Below are 21739 nucleotides of genomic sequence, written 5' to 3'. Positions count from 1 at the left end.
CCTGGCATCTCTGTGGTTCAGTAAGGGAGGGTTTGTAAACTCTAAGGGGTGGAGAGTATTTAGACCTCAGACCTTTGAACCTGCAGCATAAGATACGAACAGAAGCGCTGCTCAACATGAGTCTCCTGTCAGGGCTTTACGTCCTCTTGGGTCTTTACTGCTGTCATTCTGCTACAGGTAACTAAACCGCCTACAGATCCGCATTATACCACCAAATCCAGCGGTGTGTGTGAACACAGAAAACTCGGTCTGGTGTATGTGTGTGTGGTTCAGTGTTTGTGGGGAAGGACGAGGCCCACGGGGTTTTGATCCGGACCAAGCGGGCAAACTCAGGCTGGTTTGAGGAGCTGAAGATGGGCAATCTGGAGAGAGAGTGTCTGGAGGAGAAGTGTTCGTATGAGGAGGCGCGGGAGGTGTTTGAACACACCGAGGCCACCGTCAGTATGACACACGTTCAGTGACCGATGCCTCTGTACTGGGCTTGACATGAACTACGCTGCAGAAATCAGTTTCTTCATTAGTATTCATATCTTGTTTTTGGTTACACTTCATTCTGATAGTCCACTTTAGACATTATACTAGCTATCAGTATCAGTAAATAAAGGTCAATAAATTCTCATTAATTTGCAGCGACATGTTGACTGTTAGGGAAGGTTTAGGGTTAATAGAATTAGAAGTTTATGATGGTCAAATATCTTATTTTTTTATACATATCTACTAATGGGGTAAGAAAAATAATCTTAATTTAAAGAATAAACAAGATTATTTTTCTTACCCCACTGGCATTTTTTTGAAAATAAAATACAGTCCCTTTACTTTTTTTTACTTCTCAAGGAAATGCATCTTAATTCCAGAATTTGTAGATATTTAGACTAGAAAACAGAACAAACATGTTGTTTTTGCATGTCTAAAAAACTATTTCCCAATGTTTGGGTGTTATGTAAACTTGCTCAAGTCTTCGCTTTAGTTTTGTCTTTTATCGGTTCAATGCAAGCAAAAGTCTAACTAATGTCTCCAAACAGAATGAGTTCTGGAAGATCTACGATGGTGAGACTTTAACGTTGTTTTTGGAAAGCCATTCATCCTCATGACATTGTCTAGGGTTCAGATGAATATTTGTGTTCGTCTGCAGTTAAAGATCACTGTGAATCCAATCCGTGTGAGAATGAAGGACTCTGCACGACCCAGAACTCAGAATCCTACACCTGTCTGTGTTCGCCGGGCTTCAGCGGACGCAACTGTGAGCAGGGTGAGAGCAACGACTCAGTTCAGCTGCTTTCTTTCAAATTTAGAAAAGAAAACAGAAGCCAAATGTAGTTTGTGTCAATTAAGCAGCCAGTAACAGTAACTACATGTCAACTAGCAGTCATTCGAGTATTAGTACTCTTTATTTGATGGGTCCACAACATACTATGAGCTATCAGCTTATTCTACTAACCTTAAACCTAACAGTCTACTCTGAGATTCTGAGAATTGAGAGCTAGTAGACATGTAGCATGTGTCTAGAGGACTAACAAAATAAAGTGTAACTCTTGAAGTGCCTATAATAGATGAAACTTATCTGAGTTTAGCATTCAGAAAGAGTGGGGTGATAACCGGCGCGCCCTTGAAGTTAAAGAACGAACAAATTCCTGATTCAGGCCCAAGCAGATGTTTTTCTTTCACTCCTCAGCGATTAAAGACACCCCTGACTCCTGTCTGCATGATAACGGCGGCTGTGAGCACTTCTGCGTGGAGGAGGACGCTCAGAGAAACTGTTCCTGTGCCGACGGATATTTCTTGGGGTCAGATGGTCAGAAGTGCTTGACCCACGGTGAGAAATCCCAGAACAGACACAGATTTATTACCACCTGTTTAGCATTCAGTGTCGAGCTAATGCACACTGCAAAAAATACTTTCTTACTTAGTATGTACATGTTGCATGGATACTAAAAATCTGATTCAGGATGCATTTACTTGCATTTACTTTTATTTTTTATTTAAACGATTGAAAAATATCTGCCAGTATGGTAAGAAAAATAAACTTAATTCAAAGGCTAAACAAAATCATTTTTCTTACCCCACTGGCAGGTATTTTTACTGGTGTTAAGAAACTAAATTTTGATATTTTTCTGAAAACAAGATCTAAATCTTATGCAAGAAAACAAATGCAAAAATACAAAAAACTAAACAAAAATTTTTTGCAGTGCATTAGAAGATTTCAAGTAAGTAGTAAAATAAATTGAGGATATACACATCGTGTAATGACTTCAGCATGGCTGTATGTAAAGTCTGTATGTAAAGTGCTTCAAACTCTCTTACAGAGACTTTTCCGTGTGGGAAGGTTCCTCTTCTTCAGGGTGGAGGAGCTGCGACCAAACCAGACGATGTGAGATCTCGTATCGTTGGTGGAGCAGAATGTCCTAAAGGTCACTGTCCATGGCAGGTAGCGGTGGTCTTCATCACAGAATCCAGCTGTTCACACGCCATACTGTACTTTACCTGTGTGTGTGTGTGTGTGTGTGTGTGTGTGTGTGTGGACAGGTGCTGCTGAAGTACGGTCAGAAGGGTTTCTGTGGAGGTGTGATCTATAAACCCACCTGGGTCCTCACTGCGGCCCACTGTTTGGAAAAACTCAATGTCAGGTTTCTGAAGATAGTCGCAGGTAACAGACTGTGAATGAAATTATCACACAAGTGAAAAAAATCACGAGAACAGCAGATTCAAGGCTTGCCAAATATCATGTGAACTGCAAATTTCATTTTTAGCTACATGTCAACTAGCACTCATCGGAGTATTAGCAGTCTGCTAACAGTTTATTTTAACATAAATCCCCAACAGACAATCTATACTGCTAGTAATTTTCAACTACATGTCAACTTCTTCTACTTATACTAGAACTAACCTTATAATCAGTCACTTTTATTTATATAGCGCTTTTAACAACACAGATTGCACCGAACAGCATCAAATATAAGAATAGAGTGATAGTGATGTATAACAAGAAGATTAAACACCAATTTTTTATTAAATGCACAGACAGTCTGTGTAATCAAATCGATGATAAAAACACTAGAATTACAAGCCAGAGGCGACAGCGGCAAGGAACCAAAACGTGACAGAATGAAGAAAAAAAACCATTAGGAGAAACCAGGCTCAGTTGGGGTCAGTTCTCCTCTGACCGGACGAACAACACTTCAATTTTAAACACAGCTATATCAGATTGCGACTTATTGTGTGTGTGTGTGTGTGTGTTGTTCTGGTGATCTGTCCATGGGGTTCATCTAGGTGTTCTGGTCTCTGATCTCTTGGTGCTGATCCACCATCTGATCTGGAGAAGAACCGAGAAACAGAATAAGAAAGAACTGACTAATATTAGCATAGCTGCCATTATTTTAACTCATCACAGACACGACGAGATGAACACGAGACCAGTCGACCAACTCTGCAGATCAGCGTCTCTACCGTGTGTGTGTTGTCTCGTCTCAGGTGAGCATGACATCGAGGTGGAGGAAGGCACAGAGCAGGTGATCCAGGTGGAGCAGATGCTCATGCACCCGAGCTACGTGCCCGAGACCTCAGACAACGACATCGCCCTGCTGCGTCTGCGCACACCCGTCGTCTACAGCTCCTACGCCGTCCCCGTCTGCCTGCCGCTGCGGGAAACGGCCGAGCGCGAGCTGTGGGCCATCAGCAAGCACACGGTCAGCGGCTGGGGCAAACGCAGCGAGGACGGACCCACGTCACGCTTACTGCGCCGCCTGCAGGTGCCCCGCATCCGAACGCAGGAGTGCATCGAGAGCAGCAACGTCACGCTCACCAGAAACATGTTCTGCGCCGGATACATCGAGGGCAAGCAGGACTCGTGTAAAGGGGACAGCGGAGGGCCGCTGGTGACCCGCTACAGGGACACCACCTTCCTGCTGGGCATCGTGAGCTGGGGCAAAGGCTGCGCCCGACCGGGCTCCTACGGCATCTACACCCGCGTCTCCAACTACCTGCAGTGGATCCACCAACACACGGACAACTCTACAGCTGCAGCACCATGAAGCGTGAACGCACCGCGGAGCTACTATTTATGCTTGATCGTGTCTGATTTTTGTTCGATATTTTAATTCATTCACAAATAAATCATTGAGTAGTAAACCATCTGTGTTTCTTGGGTTTGCGTGTGCTTGATTTTACCACCGCTTATATAAACTGCATCGCTTATTAAAACATTCTGTGGGTGAATCCAGATTTAAACAGTAAGCTTTCTAGAAGGGTCTAAATAAAACTCCATGCATGTATGCAATGACGGCCAGTCCTACAGCGGCAACACAATGAAGCATCAATGCACACCGATTCTACTATTTATTTGATCATGTCCGAGTTTCAATCAGTCTGTATTTATGCTCATAAAAACACTGGATGTAAACTAAAATAAATTCCTTAATGTGCATCAAAAAGTTAACAACTGATGGGAGCACAATAAAGAGTTAATGCAAAGCATAAATCTTCTATTTATGTACAATCATATCTGATTGAATGCTCAAGCTGGATGAAAACACTAAGATGTGAATATGTTCTAAAAATCTATGCATTTAACTCTAAGTCTTGTGAATAAACTACAGAATAAACTACTTAATGCACATCAAAAAAGACATGAAAAGTTCTACAGCTGGAGCACAATGAAGCGTTAATGTTCAACAGATCTTCTATTTAATCTATTTGATCATGTCTGATTTTCTTTCTGTGTTTACTACTTTTATCCAGCATTAGCTCATTCACAAATAAATAATTGAGTGTTATGTGACTGATCTGTGTTTATCGGGTTTGTATCCCTGTGAGTGATTTCAGATCAAACTCTTCATACACAAGCAAATACAGGAGAGTACGAGCTCATGCCAAAGTTCAGCGTCGGTGAACTCTGACCCCTGAGTTCATATCACTCGTAAGATGCTGTGACCCTCAGAGCTGCGTTCAGATGAACGTAAAATGCTTTTAATCTCTACGGTTAAAGAGTTACGGTGAAGTGGAGCAGAATGCATGTTTTTAAGTAATTCTGCTTATAAAAAAAAGACATCATTATTATGCAGCATTCCTACTAATTTTCGAACTCAAAGTCTAGTAGTGTGACACAGATTAAGATTGTTTGTGTGTGTGTGTGTGTGCGTGTGTGTGTGTGTGTGTGTGTGTGTGTGAGTGTGTGTGTGTGTGTGTGTGTGTGTGTGTGTGTGTGTGTGTGTGTGTGTGAGTGTGTGTGCGTGTGCGTGCGTGTGTGTGTGTGTGTGTGTGTGTGTGTGTGTGTGAGTGTGTGTGTGTGTGTGTGAGTGTGTGTGTGTGTGTGTGTGTGTGCGCGTGTGTGTGTGTGAGTGTGTGTGCGTGTGCGTGCGTGTGTGTGTGTGTGTGTGTGTGTGTGTGTGTGTGTGTGTGAGTGTGTGTGTGTGCGTGCGTGTGTGTGTGTGTGTGTGTGTGTGTGTGTGTGTGTGTGTGTGTGTGTGTGTGTGTGTGTGTGTGTGTGTGTGTGTGTGTGTGCTTGTGTGTGTGTGATAAAGGGTGTATATAGAAATAAAGGGTCAGGGTCTAGCAGGTGATAAACCCCAATTTTTCCTCAGATCTGACTAATAATAGATGAAATCTACTAATGCCAGTAAATTCTGACCTCGTGGGAACCTTTTTTAGTCCCATGAAGAAACAGCTTAATCTACAGAATGAAGTGTTTTGAGGATGTTTAGTGTGAATGAACCCATAAAGCATGGAAATCCAGCACGTGTGTGTTTCTTGTAGATGACCAACACACTGCTACTAAACTATTTTATAAGAGTTCAACTAGTTATGGGTGTTTTTTAAACTAGAAGCAGGCGGTGTGAGACTAAATCAATGCCTGCACAGTAATCGGTTTACTTGCCCTTTGCTCGGGATCGAGCGGCTCAGTTGATTCTGAGGAGACCCGCTGAACATGAAGGTCCTGTCTGTCGTGTTCCTGTGTGTTCTGATGTCTCACGGATCCGGCGGTAAGACACCGAGAGAGCAGGGTCGTTACCGGTTACCCTAAACGATTCACGCTACCTCTGGTTTCTGCTTGTCTTCAGTGTTTCTTGATAAAGATGGCGCCAGCTCGGTCCTGCAGCGCGTGAGGCGCGCGAACTCCGGCTTCCTGGAGGAGATGAAGCGCGGGAATCTGGAGCGCGAGTGCATCGAAGAAGTCTGCGACTACGAGGAAGCGCGGGAAGTGTTCGAGGACGACTCGAAGACGGTCAGATTTAGTCTTCACTTCGTCGTGATTTTGTTTCACGCTTTTGAATTTGTTTCATTCTCTCTTGCAGAAACAGTTTTGGTTGAGTTACTCCGGTAAGTTTAAAAGTGACCCACAAAAACAGTAGTTTTTACAAAAATAAAATAAATCTAGCAGAATGGACGTGACATTTTTAACGATATTAACGTGTTTAACGATATTAAATGACCACAGTAAGACACATTCACATCAAGAATGATGTTATAAAGTTAAAAAAAATCAAAAAAATCAATAAAAAAAGCCACTTAATGTAACCTAAATGAACGGCTAAAACCGTTTTTTGTTTTTAAAAAGTCGTCTGTTTGTACTATTAAATGTTTCTCAAGCAGTAAATCAGTATATTGTTATGATTTCTGAAGGATCATGTGACTCTGAAGATATGATGTAATGATGATGAAAATACAGCTTCACAGCAATTATAGTTATACACAGTACACATTTTTTTATAGTACAAATATTTAACAATTTTTGATCATATAAAAGCAGGCAGAAGAGACTTATTTGGCTGGTAGTGTCTGTTCAGTGCTTTGATACAATCTTTGTTGTTAAAAGCGTTATATACATAAAAATGATTGATTGATTGATTGATTGATTGATTGATTGATTGATTGATTGATTGATTGATTGATTGATTGATTGATTGATTGTCGTGTCAGTGCTCACTTAAAGTCGTGCATGTCATTATTTATGAATAAGATAAGGAGCCCTGCTTGACCAATCCGTGCAAGAACAATGGCACATGCATCTATCTGGCCAGCACCTACTACTGCCTGTGTCCGGAGGGCTTCGAGGGAAAGTACTGTGAGAAGGGTACGTGAACGTCAGGACTCAAACGCCAGCAGCCTGCTCCTTGCTGAAGCTTCATGTAAAGTAGTTGTTTGGGCCGCCAGGGTTCGAGGAGACGCTGAAGTGTCAGTACGTGAACGGAGGCTGTGAACAGTTCTGTGATGATTCTGGGCTCAGACGTGAATGCAGCTGCTCTTCAGGATATCTGCTGGGGCCTGATGGGATGTCTTGTGATGCTGAAGGTGAGAGAAGTCCTAATACTTTACAGATGACAAGTTAGGGTTAAAGTGCAATTCTGAGGGTGATTTAAATAAAAGAACTCAGATCTCCTTTCCATAAAGACCAGCAATCTAAGAGCAGCGCAAATTAAAAATGCTTTTTAGGAGTTAAACGCCACAAATGCTGTATAAAATGATTCATTTTAAATCTCATCTCCCATAGAACTCCTACAAATGCATTTCAGTAAGGTCAGGCGCAAGAAATAACTTCAGCATTAATTCTTAATTCTTCAGTGAGACCTTTATAATCTAATTCATAAATATTAAACATTTTAACATGTTTAAAACTGTGACGGATACCATCTTTGTCATGGAAAACACTTTGCATTGAGTTCATAGTTTTAACGGAGGCCTACATGGTTGCTTTCATTTATTAAGATAAATGATCTATTATTGATTTCAAAAGTCACATGACACTAAATAAAGCACATAATCAGTAGCTGAAATGATATTTGTCATAGATTGCATGTTTTTGTAACAAGCCACGATGTCAGAAATAGAAACCATTTCTAAAATAGAAATTTTGCATAGAAATTTCGACAAAAACATGAAAAAGAGTTAGTTAGCTTTAGTAAACCTGGCCCCAAGTCTTCAAAGAAAGCTTGTCGAGCCACGTTTCTCTTGCCAAACTTTCCTGTTTCAAATGTTTTGTTTCCTCTGCAGTTGTGTATCCGTGTGGAAAGGTTCCGCTGCAGAAAAACACCGTTTCTTCTCACAAACAGATTGTGGGTGGAATCCACTGCCCCAGAGGTCACTGTCCCTGGCAGGTAACTGAAACGAGCTGGAGGCGCCGCGGCGTCACGAGAGCCAGACGCTGATGATGCTGTCGTGTGTCTCAGGTGTTGATCGATTATAACGGAGAGAGTCTGTGCGGAGCGGCTCTTCTGGACGATAGCTGGGTCGTAACCGCCGCTCACTGCGTTCATCAGAAGGACGTGAAGCGCTTCAAGGTTATCACAGGTATCTCAAGTCTTTCTGTTGGGGTTTGAAAAGTCAGCTCACATTTATTCAGTATTGGTGAAAGTTACTTTTACAAGTCATGCATTACAGTACTGCACTACTCCCTAAAACAGTAACTAATTACACTATTTGAGAAATGCTTGCATTACTTTTTCAGCCTGATTTGGGCCTGCTCGTTTGCATTTATTATTAAAAACAGTTATATATCAAAGTCAAAAATGTGGATTGCATGAAGAGTAGGAATCAGGACAAGAAACCCTTAACTCTATTCAGTAATTAAAAAAAATACACAGATGTATTGTTTATCTGCAGTCATTTTGTATATTAGTTGGTTAATAAAATGAGACTGAATACATAAAAGTACATTTTTAACATTTATTGCAGGCTTGCAACTGTTTTATTGAACACTGAAAGTGTTTTTGAGTCAATAAATGTTAATATTTAGTCTAGATTTACTCCTGATTTCTCTCAACATGGCAACCCCAGAGTCAATACATGAGAAACTCTAGATATTTATTTAAAATCAAAAGTAACGTGTAAATGTATTAGCTATCTGATTACATTACTACATCAACCCCAGCACTTCATACAATATATTGCATTTCGAGTTTTTATGTCAGATAATAAGACTGTACAAGATAACAGCAGTTTGTTTCTGGTCCTCAGGTGATCATGACCTGGATGCGATGGACGGCTCGGAGGAGGCGTATGATGTGGATCTTGTGGTCATCCATGAGAACTATGACCCCGTGTCACTGGATAGTGACCTGGCTCTTCTGAAGCTGCGTGGAGAAGTCAAGCGCTCTGAATACGCCGTGCCCGTGTGTCTACCGACGCCACAGCTGGCCCAGAACGAGCTCGCGTCGGTCCGCTTCCACACGGTCAGCGGATGGGGCAAGCGGACCCCAGGGGACAACATCCACCCGTCCAGGGGCCTGGAAGCCCCTTCGTCCTCCACCCTGCAGCGGCTAGCCGTCCCCGTGATGCCCACCGCGCAGTGCGTGAAGAATAGCGCCGTCAACATCACGGCCAACATGTTCTGCGCGGGATACGCCGAGGGCAGCCAGGAGTCCTGCAGAGGACACGACGGCGGTCCGCTGGTCACCCGCTACGAGGGGACGTCCTTCCTGACGGGCGTGGTGTCCTGGGGGCGAGGCTGCGGTCAGCCCGGGTACTACGGGATTTACACCAAACTGGCCAACTTCTTGAACTGGCTCCAGGTGGCTATGAAACGCCCCGGATCACCGACCGCTCACGATTAGCGTCTGCCATGAGCTGTGAAATAAAACACTCATTCCCAGTCTGTGCTTTTGTTATTCGTGCATCTGTTCTCCGTGTGTGTTGCTTTTAGGGATCATTCTGGTGTGTTTGAGGGACGGTTGGGCAGTCATTAACTGAAACAGCATTGATTTTCTTGTGCAGATGTTGCTAATCATACACCAGACCTGACCCTGTGTAGGGTTAGAAGAGTTTTGTGTATATTATTAGTCTGATAAAACATATATATGCGAAACCAGCCATAAGGGTGTTTCTTTCAGAATGAATCAATGAGCTGTCTATTGATGTATGGTTTCTAAAGATAGGACTATGTTTGGTTGAAATACAACGATTTTAAAATCTGCTAAAAATATTACATTAAATATGGAGAACATTTTAAGCTTTAAAGTTGTTCAAATGAAGTTCTTAGCAATGCATATTAATAATGGAATATATTTATGGTAGGAAATCTACAAAATATCTTCATGGAATATCCTACAATAATAAAGGGGTCATGAAATTCTGTATGCATTTTGGCATACATGCAACCTTCCTGCAAGTTTAATAGCTTAAAACGTCATTATAAACAAAGCATTTATCTAATCGAGCTTCAAAAAAGGCTTGTTAAGATGATGTCACAGGGGCTCAAATATTTGCATAAACACGCCTCCAACGCCACGTTGACCAATAGCGTTCTTCTATAGTCTCTTAACACTGAATCACGTCACAATGATAGCAAATAAAAATCACAATCACTGCTATCTTCTCTATACTTGATAAAGATATTGTCTTCAGGACGAATGAGGGAAAGAACGTTCATTGTGACGAATTTGGTGCAATGCTTCGTCTGGAAATGATCATTTTATATTTATCATGATGACACATGCGTTGATGTTAGCCAATCATCACAAGCCTTAAAGGACCCGCCCCTTTAAACAGACTGTTTCAGACATTTAACCATTTTTCCACACACTTATGTTAATAAAGTTTTTTTTTCTAATGAGTAAACCTCAAGGAACATATTAAAATAACAATAATAAAGAACATCCATGTCGTGACCCCTTCCTCGGCTCATCTTCATCTCTCTAAAAGGACAGAAGGTCCTAAGTAGATCTTATTTATCAAACTACTGACCAACAAGATGTTCCCCATTTATCTCCACCGCATTATCACCAGCCCTTTAAGATCATGTGCTTGTTGTAAAAGGCATCTGCTGAATGAATAAATGTAATTGTGTTAACTTCATGAATCCCTTGTATACAAGAGCACTCGTTTGAGTCTGCTTTAACGTTCTGATCATCTTCCACTTGGCTGCTGCTCTTCGATCTCTGTGTTTGTGTAGAAAACGTCCAACGAACTCAACGGAGAGCTCGAGCTCTGAAATATCCCACATGTCTTGAGCGTAAACGCTGGTTCTTTTCACTCTGTCCTCTTGTCAGTTTCTCCTCCCCCTGTTCCCGTCTCTCTCTCCCTCCCAGCGCTCGGTTCATTGACCTTCTGTCTGTTTTCTGACGATCCTCTAATGTGAAAGAGCTGGACGCCGATAAACCGCAATGTCTTGGGTCTTCTGGAACTTTCTCAGCTTGTTTCTCATACAGTGTGTGAGCTCAGAAGGTGAGTGTTTCTCTTTTTCTGACCCGAAGGTTTGTTGTTTGAGGCCTAAACAATGAGTCTGAGCATGCTAAGGATCAGGTCTGGTGTGTTTCTCAACGCTCCACTGCTGTCAGGAGGAAGGCTTTGATGATGATGATGATGATGATGATGGCTTGTGTGTCTCCAGTCTTCCTCCACGGTCGAGATGCCAGTCAGGTCCTGAGCCGGTCCCGGCGCGCCAACACCATGTTTGAGGAGTTAAAGAAGGGAAACATGGAGCGCGAGTGTGTCGAGGAGCGCTGCAGTTACGAGGAGGCCAGAGAAATCTTTGAGGATGTTAAAAAGACGGTCGGTGGTTTGTTTGTTTTGAAATATTACCTCGGAAAAGTTCAGGAAATCAGAAGTATTTCAGGCCAGTTTCCATTGTGCAAAAGCTAAAGGGGCCATATGATGCAGTTTTAAGTTTTCCTTTCCCTTTGGAGTCTTACAAGCTTTTAGTGTATAGATAAAATCAATAAGGTGAAAAAACTAAAGTCTCAAAAGCAAATAAATATTCTTTATAAGAATTATGACACGCCTCTGCACTACATCAAAGAGTGGTTTATTTTCATATAAATGTTTACTCAAAGAAAGTAGGCGGAGCTATTCTTCTGTCTGTAGTGTTGCTGCGGGCGCCATGTTCTGGAGTCAAACTCCAAAAAGTTGTGTTTATAACACTGTTCCAGAACAGATGAACTTCTGACTCACAATCTTTAATGGCCCTGATATATTTTAAATGAACTTCTTTTTCTTTCTTCGTTTGAGGGCAAAAAGATATATATATATATATATATATATGTGTGTGTGTGTGTTTTATTGTTTTGTGTCATAGCGTCGGGACACAGCATCATGTTATGTTAAGGAGTGTAACATTTCCATCAAACACTGCCAGTATTCGGCCAATCACAACACACTGTTAGCTGGCCAATCAGAGCACACCTCGCTTCTCAGAATGAGCTTTGTACAAATCGACCCGTTTCTGGAGGCGGGGCTTAGAAGAGAAACAATACCGTACAGCATGTGTAAAAGTAGTGTGTTTCTTGTGCCTTAAACAACATAAACACACTGCTTTACACCAAATACACAAAATAATGTTATTTTTAGCATCATATATATCATATGGCCCCTTTAAATTCATAACTTTGGTTGGAAGCTGCTGCTGCACACGATTCCTTACTAAAATCACACAGTGTCTTACAAATATTAATAACCAACAATAACCAACATTTTTTTCTAAACCTATTTTGTCAGTAGCTAGCAAGTATTATCATTGAACAAATGTTGCACTATTTGAGCATTATAAACATTGTTAAGGCTGAATGAGAAACTTCATCTTCCTTGAACCTTTTGATGAAAAGCGTGAGGTCTAAGAGCTATTCTGATGAAAACAAAAAAGTGTGTGTGTTTTATTTCACCTGACGGATGTGTGTTGTGTTTTCTCTCAGGATGAGTTCTGGCACAAGTACGTCGGTGAGTCAGCCATCATCCTCGGGTTCCTCTTGGTTTTAATGTTGAAGTAAGTCTTGATGCGAGTGCTTGTGTTTTTCTGGTGTGTTCAGATGGAGACGCGTGTCTGTCCCACCCGTGCCTCAACGGCGGCGAGTGTAAAGACGCCATCGGGCCCTACACGTGTTTCTGTCAGCAAGGCTTTAAGGGCTACCACTGTGAGATCGGTAAAGAACCGCATGATCTTCAGCAATCACCCGGGGAAAGTTACTTTTAAAAGTAATGCCTTACAATGTTGGGTTACTTCCTAAAACGTTTAGTGGAAAGTAACGCTACATTACTTTTAAGTTACTTTTCGAACCCTGGTTTGTCCTTCTTTTATAAAAGTAAAAGCTGATTTTCTCTTCCGTGCCTCTGCAGTTATTCCTGCGCTCTGCGAGTCCGACAACGGAGGCTGCGATCATTTCTGCAAGATCGAGATGAATAACGTGGCCTGTTCGTGCGTTAAAGGCTACGAGCTGGACAGCAACGGGAAGTCGTGTCAGTCTCAAGGTAAAAGACGCTCTGATGCGAGCCAAAGGTTGACCCGTCCTCGGTTTAAACACCTTTGGGTTTCAGATCCTTTCAAATGCGGGGTCGTCCATCCTCAGAAGACCAGAAGCTTGTTAAACCCCACACACGTCAACCACACCGAGAACGAAGAGGAGAGCACTGCCGAGCCTGTCGTGGACGTCACGAGCGCTCCTGGAAACGACTCGGACAGTGTCCTGGAGCAGGAGCCGGTGAATCCGGTGAAGGAGGACATCATTCTGGCCCAGTCCTCCAATTCAGACTCCAGAATCGTGGGCGGCACAGACTGTTTTCCTGGAGACTGTCCCTGGCAGGTAGAGACTCTTCTGTAAGCTCCTCTTTAGCTTTACACCAGAGACGTGAAGCATGTCGGTCTGAGCGTGTGGATGTTCTCTCAGGCTCTTCTCATCAACGAAGACAACATCGGCTTCTGCGGCGGCACCATCCTAAACGAGTACTTCGTTCTGTCGGCCGCTCACTGCATGAATCAGTCTCTCTCCATCCGCGTGGTCGTAGGTAAGAACATCACAAAAACATGTCCTCGTCCTTTATTTAACATTTTCAGTAATTTGGTCCAGAAGAAAAGCTGTTTTTAGCATGTTATTGCTGAGATGTTGCTCTTTCACATTAGTATATTTTATGGTGTTCTCATTATTATTAGTTAACCCACTTTTTCTTGGCTTAAAATGGGCGTGGCCTTTTGTAAATTCTATTTTAGGTATCTATCTTCCGGTCTGATAGACGTCCAGCTGTACAGAACAGTTTGTTTTGCTGCTTGGTATTGAAAACTAGTGTGTCTTATATTATTTTAATGTATTATCTTGATGATGAACACACAGTGCTCTTTGTTTCGTCTCGTTATTCATCTGTAAGGGCTAATGAACTGGAAGTCTAGGCTTACTTCTGCATTAAAGAAAAAGGTGGATATTAGCTGGCTGCCATGGCAACACTTCTCATTTTCATTCAATTTAACACTGTACAAAAAGGAGTCAGTTGAAACTAAAATGGAAAAAAACACGAAAGACTAAAATAAAATTGACAACCAAAAAGAGGAACTCTGATATACAAACAAATTAAAATATTAACAAAAACTATAATAGTTGCGCAATAATGCTAAAAGAATAATTTATCAAACAGACTAAAATTAATAAGAGTCAAATAAGTGACTATTCATAACTAATTCATAACAGTCTAGAGCTAGATCACTGGATGATAAACTTCATACAGAGTAGGGCTGCATTAATAATCATATTTCATAATTTTTTATTGATATAAATTGTTATTCTGTGTGCTTAAGATGCGTTCTTTTCTTGTTATCTTAAGGGTTTCTGCATTATTTTAATTTGAGTTCTTTTGGTAGAGCATTATAATACTGTGTATATTTTACTTTTATTATTTAAAACCAATCCGAAGCATATTTCACAGGCTTGATAAATGTGATCAAAGTGGTATGTTTTTTCAGTTGTTTTTATCTTATTTAAAATACGGTCTGTAAAAATCAAGCAACGGTATAAACATCATTCAGTGTAAGAAGCGATGATCGTAATTAATAATCACAACTGTTAAATAACACGGAGATCTCTGACTGGTTTTCCTCACCTCTAGAGGACAGCAGGTGAGATCGTTGAGGTGTTGTGTATCTCAGTCCTGTTTGTGTGTTCCTTTCAGGCGAGTACAACACGCTGGTGACCGAGGGTCAGGAGGTCACACACGACGTGGACGAGATTCTGGTCCACAAGAACTACATGTCCGACACCTACCACAACGACATCGCCCTCATCAAGCTCAGCAAGCCCATCAGATTCAGCCGCTTCATCATCCCCGCCTGCCTCCCGGAGCAAAAGTTCGCCGAGAACGTTTTGATGCGGCAGCCGGACGGTCTGGTCAGCGGCTTCGGCCGGCTCCGCGAGGGAGGCCTGCAGACCACCGTCCTGAAGAAGCTGGCCATGCCGTACATCGACCGCGGCAAGTGCATCGAGTCCAGCAAGTTCAAGATCTCCAGCCGCATGTTCTGTGCCGGATACCCCGGGGGGGACAGGGACGCGTGTCAGGGAGACAGCGGCGGGCCGCACGTGACCCGCTACAGAAACACGTGGTTCGTGACGGGCGTGGTCAGCTGGGGCGAGGGCTGCGCACGCAAGGGCAAGTACGGGGTCTACACGCAGGTCTCCAAATACATCTCCTGGATCCACAACGCCATGTCCAAAGTCATGCCGCAGATGGAGGAATCTATCAAACCCAAAGCCAAGCGGGAGCTGCTTCGGAAGACGCCCGTGCGCCGAGTCTGACGTCCCGATGAATAACTCCTCAATGACATTGTTGTGTTTTCTTTCGGAACCGTTACCACAAAACCAGTCACGAGGGGCCGCTTTTTAAATTGAGGTTCATGCATCAAATGAAATGTGTCTCCATTGATGTCGGGTTTCTTGGGTACATCAAGAATATAACTATGTGAAAATCAACAATTCGTCAAAAGTACGAATATCTTCATGGAACGCCAATATTCTAATGATTCTTGGCGTAATAGAAAAATATATCATTTCGAGCACTATGATTAACATTTTGTATCTCTCGTCATTTAACGTCACATGAATAAAATACCATTGTATTGTGCAACTACGACAGAAAATATGTCACTATTGTAATATTCGAAATTACATGCATTTAATAAAAACCTAAAACACACTTAAAGCGTGTTTTTCCTGTCATGTTTAAAAAATCAGTTTTATACAGAATTGTAAAGAGACTTGAACGCACTTGACATCTTAATTACTTGAATGCTTTATAAATTACTGCAGTTATGAACAATCGAATCAATTCTCACTGATAAAATAATGTTATTTCTATTGGGCAGCTTTTTGAGCAACGATGCTCGGGTCCTTTCAAACGACGTCTTGGGCTCCGTGTCTCCAGTGTATCATCAGCATTAGTTTGATGCAGAAAATCATTATGGAGGTCAAATGGCTTGTCAGTGTTAGTGGATACTTCACGGTTTTAATGAAGATGATCATTTCATATAAAATCAAATGTGACAGCTTTTATAAAACCCTTTAAAGTGGAGTGAGAGCTGCTTCAGAAGACGTCTTAATTTGTGCCGATTCATCAATGCATCAGTTAGTTTCTTCCTAATCTGTAACACGTGAGAGTGCCTGCAAGTAATGTCATATAGATCACTTTTTCCAAACTCGACATTTTCTTTCAGGCCTTGAGTTAAGAGTGAGAGAATATGCAATAAAAATAAGTCCCTGTATTTAGTTTGATATATTTTGTCATTTAGAGTCGTATGTAAACAATAACATTGTATTTTACAATTGCGGAATATATCGCTTGAATTTACAGAACTTATATACTCATATATTGAATATATTGAGATAAAAAAACCTGAATCTTAAAATGCCTTGAACACACCTGATGAAGTAAGACTTGATACGGAAACACTTCCTCAAATCCTCAATGATCAAATAATGTTATTTTCCCTCTGAAATACATAAGAAGGTTGTTATAGCTCGTATAAACCAAGAGCAATTCACTTCAGAAGATTCTGACGTCAAACACAACGGAAATCAACACTATTTACTGTTTTAACTCATGCTGATGATTCAGAAAAACTGGGTCGTATTCATAATCTTGCAATATTCTCTACCAGTAAACCAGACTCCTGGCTTTAATATAAAGACGACTTTTTGATCGTATCGTACTCGTGTTGTATAAAGTCTAACATGTTTTCTGAAGCTTTCACAAACACACAGAGGTCAGAGGTCATGTTGACCGACTAGAGTCCAGATACACAGCTCTGAGCACACAGAGTCTCTCAAACACGGAGATATCGATGAAACACGTGTGAACGAACGAACATGACTCACTCGGTCCATATGAATCACAGGACGTTAATGAGCTGAAAGCACCGATTCTGGGCCTCGTACGCGTGTTCACGTGTTTGTTTACGGTAAGGAATGATGTCATTGACTGTATTGATTGTGGGCGGGGCTAGAGACGAGCCGATGGTCGCTCTGGTCAGTGACTGACGGTCGTCCAGAGCTTCGCTGATTGATCGCCATGGAATCGCTCGTTTGTCGTGTACTGCTCTTCATTCTGATCGTTCATCAGGTGTCGTCCGCAGATCATCAGACGGGTGAGAGATCAACTACTGGACTCAGGCTTGGCTCTGTTTAACTACTTTGATTAGGACGTTCACTGCTAATAGCTACGTTTCCATCCAATTAACGGATATCACATAAAAATAAAGCACCATTTCCATCTAGTGCATTGAAGACTCACTTCCTGATTAACTTTCTCTAAAAATCACAAAGAAAGGCACTGTATAATCTTCGTATGTAATAAACAATGAGCTTCAGAGCGTGTAGTTATCTTATCTTAGTCATGTTATCTTATTCTTGGGGGCCTGCTGTCTAAGAATGCCATTTTGGGGGTTAATTATAATGAAGCACTTTGACAAGACTTTTTTCAAGCATTTTAGACTCAACGAGGTCTCAATGAAAAGTCGCTTTTGATGTGCATTTAGGAATTTATACGGTAAAAGTGTTTTCATCCGAGCTGATGCGTTTTCTTACCGGATAAGAATTTTATAGGACTTTTTTGAGTGCATACGCTTTTTTTAGAATTGGCATTTCTAAAAAAACAGCCTAGCCTGGTCTGAGCTGGTTTAAGCTGGTCTCCCAGCCTGGTCTGAGCTGGTTTAAGCTGGTCTCCCAGCCTGGTCTGAGCTGGTTTAAGCTGGTCTCCCAGCCTGGTCTGAGCTGGTTTAAGCTGGTCTCCCAGCCTGATCTGAGCTGGTTTAAGCTGGTCTCCCAGCCTGGTCTGAGCTGGTTTAGCTGGTCTCCCAGCCTGGTCTGAGCTGGTTTTAGCTGGTCTCCCAGCCTGGTCTGAGCTGGTTTTAGCTGGTCTCCCAGCCTGGTCTGAGCTGGTTTTAGCTGGTCAGCAGGCAGGTTTTAGATTGTGTCCACTTTTCCAGTCCTTCAGGAGCTAGAAGACGACCAGCTAAAACCACCTAAGACCGGTTTGCCAGCCTTTGTTTAGTAAAAGTGCACATTTTTTCTTTTCGAATAAAAAGTTAACTATACTTAATTGAGCGCATAAGTTTTTGTGTGCATGTTTAGATTGCACATCTTGGCATTTTCATCTGGCATTTTTCATGCAGTATCCCGAAATGCGAAAAACATAGTTACTGTTAGAACTGATGAAGCGGTTGTTGAGGTTCTGGGTGTGTTCCAGTGTTTCGGTCCCGGAGGAGGGCCAGTGCTCTGCTGCTGCGCTCCAGAAGGGCCAATACTTTCCTGCTGGAGGAGGTCCTGCAGGGGAACCTGGAGAGAGAGTGCCTCGAGGAGAGATGCAGTAAAGAAGAGGCCAGAGAATACTTCGAGAACGACCAGAAGACAGTACGATGATCATTACAAACACATCACTGAGGTTAAATAACTGAAGTTGTTTAGATAAAACACTAGGTGTCCACTAATTAGGGTCTTAAATCAGATCAGGAAGTCTACAGTCATGGCTATTAAATAGTGCATGCACTGCTAAAAACGAACATCTTACTCATTATTTTCTGTCTTGTTTTTCTGTACAGATATCTATCATCTAAAGTGAGTTTATGATTAAAAGAAATCTGTTGGTGGGGAATGAACGAGATTCTTCTGATTCCGTTGGCAGATATTTGTTATTGTTTTAATAATAAACTCATTTTATTTAAACCCTTGCCATCTTCTGCCATTGTGATTCACAGTTAATTATATATCTTCAGTTAAAAATGTGTATTTTTTGTTATGAGTTTTGGACTAGAAAAAGACGTGTGATCATTAGATGTATTTCCATAGTTTTGTGTTTCAAGCCTAAATATATTTTTTACAAAATTAAATAAAACCTAATGGAGATTTGTGGGAAGTTGTATTTTTTCACATGAGTTTAAAACTCATTTAAGTAAATGCTTTTTTTTTCCTTTAAAGAATGAGTTCTGGAACAAATACTATGGTAAGGAACCTTCTGAAAGTTTGACTGTAATATAACTTGATTTAATACGATGATCATTATAGAAATTACATGATGAATACTCACTAACTTTGAGAGCTGCTGCATTATGGTCGCTGTAATAATAATGATTTCTTGATGCGGTCAGACGGAGATCAGTGCCTCTCGAGCCCCTGTAAACACGGCGGGACCTGCAGGGACGGGATCGGAGGATACACCTGCACATGTGAGGAGACCTACAGCGGCAGCGACTGTCAAACCGGTAATATAACGCTTTACACGAGTGAGAACACACCCAACGTCTGTCAGATGCTTCACGAGGATGACGTTTTGCAGATAAATCTCAGTGTCCGTCCGCTGGGCCTTCTGCATGCGAGCATTTCTGCAAACCCACGCTGGATTCGTACCGCTGCTTCTGCGCTCGAGGATACACGCTTCACAGCGACGGCAGGAGCTGCTCGCCTCACGGTACCCGAGCGTCGCTGCATCACACGCCTGCTCTTCTCTAGCTCACTCCTTGTAATGAACCTGCTGTTGTGTGTTACCAACAGTTCAGGAGCCGTGCGGGAGGAGCGAGACGTCCAGCTTCTGTCCGGGTGGACGCTGCTCGTGGGAGGTGAGCACCAGCTGCAGAGCACTGATCAGTTCATGCACAGAGAGAAACATGCAAATAGAAACATCTTCATCAGTTTACGCTGCGAATACTTGCAAAAAATCAAAATATAAACATGCTCCAAATACTCACAAACAAATACAAAAACATTCTGCAAATACTCGCAAAAAGCATAAATACTGAAAATACTCACAAAAATACAAAAACATGATTCAAATACTCACAAAAATACAAAAACATGCTTCAAATACTCGCAAAAATACAAAAAAATGCTTCAAATACTCGCAAAAAAGAGCTGCAAATACTCACAACAAATACAAAAACATGCTCCAAAGACTCACAACAAATACAAAAAGCAAGCTGCAAATACTCACAATAAATATAAATACACTCACAAAAAATACAAAACATGCTACAAATACTAACAGCAAATAAAAATATGAAATGCAAATACTAACAACAAATACAAAAAACATGCTGTAAATACTCGCAACGAATATAAATACTGAAAATACTCACAAAAATACAAAAAACATGTTCCAAATACTCGCAACAAATACAAACATGTGCTGCAAATACTCCCTAGTTGCGTTGTGTTTCAGAGTATTCGAACGCATTTCAGATTTTTTGCATTGTGAGTACTTTGCATGTTTTTTTTGTTCATTAGCAGTGCCTTGAGTTCTCTCAGCACCATAACAATCAGCCAATCAGAAGAGCAGCTGCTTGACGACGCTGTGTTTTGCGCTGCAGGTGAAGTTTGTGAACGCCAGCGGACGATTCGTGTGTCACGGTGCGGTTCTGGGCCGGAGGTCCGTGCTGACGTCAGCCGGGTGTATGTCTGCTCTGGAGAACCTGCAGGTCACTGTCGGTGAGCAGCGTCCGGGCGAATCAGCCTACACTAGAACATAGACCTTCATCCACTAAAGAGAATATTAAAAAAGGATTTAATGAGGCAGAATTGTGAGATATAAACTTGCAATTGCAAAAGTCTTGAAATTCTGAAAAACTTAATGGGCATATTTATATATTGCTGTAATTTCTTTTTTGGGTGAACTATTCCTTTATTCCGGCGTGGTGTTCTTGTGTTGTCCAGCGGGCCGTCAGTCCAGCTCAGAGCTGCGAGTGTCCAGCTGGACTCCACACAAGCGTTACGTGTCCGGTCCCGAGGATGACCTGGCCTTCCTGGAGCTGCAGGAGCCCTTCCCTCAGAACATGTCCCTCGTCCCGCTCTGTCTGCCGGAGAAGGACTACAGCGAGAACGTCCTGACGAGGGCGGGCCGAGGGGGCGTGGTCACGGGCGGAGCCACACACGCTTACCTCTCATTGGACGACTGTCGCGACAGCCTCAACCTCAGCTTCCCGATGACCAATAAGATGTTCTGCCTGCAGGGGCCGGGGCCCGAGGTATCCGTCCGGAGCGGAGCCAAGGTGTGTGAGGTGAAGTCTGGGAGTCCTGTGGCCACGGTGGAGGGGAAGACCACGTTCCTGACCGGCGTTTCTCTGACCGCCGGAGGCTGCGAGGATAGACTGCTCTTCACTAAACTCTCCAGATACCTGCACTGGCTGAGACCGCTGCTGCTCGCCGCCGAGAGAGAGAAACCACTCTAAACAACCTCAGACCTCACCGTAAAACACACACATTACATTAGAAGAACCCCCCAACGACTTCTGATTACCATAAGGATGAAATAGATCATTCAGAAATCAGTCTTAAACGCCAGTTTGCTGCTCAAACAAATATTACGTTGAAAACAGCAGAGCAGATATTTTTCAGGTTTCTTTGATGAATAAAGTTCAGAAGAACAGGCTTTATCTGAAATACAAAACATGTCATAAACGTCAACAGCAGCATTCATTTCTATATAATAGTTCAACATTTGCTGTTTATAGTGATTATAAATAATAGAAATGAGAAACGTCATCCACGCTGTAAATCTTTTCATTCTTTTAGGTTGTAAA

General features: G+C 42.1%; 4 protein-coding genes across 4 annotated transcripts in view; all 4 read left to right on the top strand.

The window, feature by feature from the left end:
* Positions 1–63: 63 nt before the first annotated feature.
* Positions 64–4128, top strand: f7 (coagulation factor VII). The gene is made up of 8 exons (XM_043246732.1): positions 64–177; positions 274–437; positions 1023–1047; positions 1133–1249; positions 1673–1813; positions 2304–2425; positions 2524–2644; positions 3469–4128. The coding sequence occupies exons 1-8, from the start codon at positions 117–119 to the stop codon at positions 4026–4028; spliced, it is 1311 nt and encodes a 436-aa protein (XP_043102667.1). The 5' UTR covers positions 64–116; the 3' UTR covers positions 4029–4128.
* A 1697-nt stretch (positions 4129–5825) lies between these two features.
* f7i (coagulation factor VIIi) lies at positions 5826–9583 on the top strand. The gene is made up of 8 exons (XM_043241463.1): positions 5826–5975; positions 6054–6217; positions 6288–6312; positions 6953–7066; positions 7147–7284; positions 7984–8087; positions 8160–8280; positions 8947–9583. The coding sequence occupies exons 1-8, from the start codon at positions 5921–5923 to the stop codon at positions 9540–9542; spliced, it is 1317 nt and encodes a 438-aa protein (XP_043097398.1). The 5' UTR covers positions 5826–5920; the 3' UTR covers positions 9543–9583.
* A 1407-nt stretch (positions 9584–10990) lies between these two features.
* Positions 10991–15870, top strand: f10 (coagulation factor X). Its single transcript, XM_043241449.1, has 8 exons — positions 10991–11151; positions 11318–11478; positions 12615–12639; positions 12729–12842; positions 13036–13167; positions 13234–13499; positions 13584–13701; positions 14854–15870. Exons 1-8 carry the CDS (start codon positions 11091–11093, stop codon positions 15471–15473), a joined length of 1497 nt encoding a protein of 498 aa, XP_043097384.1. The 5' UTR covers positions 10991–11090; the 3' UTR covers positions 15474–15870.
* A 1290-nt stretch (positions 15871–17160) lies between these two features.
* prozb (protein Z, vitamin K-dependent plasma glycoprotein b) overlaps positions 17161–21739 on the top strand; it is a 4596-nt gene continuing 17 nt past the window's right edge. Inside the window, exons 1-8 of the mRNA XM_043246016.1 lie at positions 17161–17317; positions 18418–18581; positions 19146–19170; positions 19316–19429; positions 19504–19635; positions 19719–19783; positions 20531–20648; positions 20874–21739. The exon at positions 20874–21739 is cut by the window's right edge and continues 17 nt beyond it. Of these exons, the coding sequence (XP_043101951.1) occupies positions 17242–17317; positions 18418–18581; positions 19146–19170; positions 19316–19429; positions 19504–19635; positions 19719–19783; positions 20531–20648; positions 20874–21388 (1209 nt within the window). The 5' untranslated portion in view covers positions 17161–17241 and the 3' untranslated portion in view covers positions 21389–21739. The remainder of the gene's footprint in view (positions 17318–18417; positions 18582–19145; positions 19171–19315; positions 19430–19503; positions 19636–19718; positions 19784–20530; positions 20649–20873) is intronic.

Source organism: Puntigrus tetrazona, chromosome 1, assembly GCF_018831695.1.
Source record: "Puntigrus tetrazona isolate hp1 chromosome 1, ASM1883169v1, whole genome shotgun sequence".
Lineage (NCBI taxonomy): Eukaryota > Metazoa > Chordata > Actinopteri > Cypriniformes > Cyprinidae > Puntigrus > Puntigrus tetrazona.
Note: the sequence above shows the minus strand (reverse complement) of the source record. Positions and strands in the feature narration are given on the sequence as shown.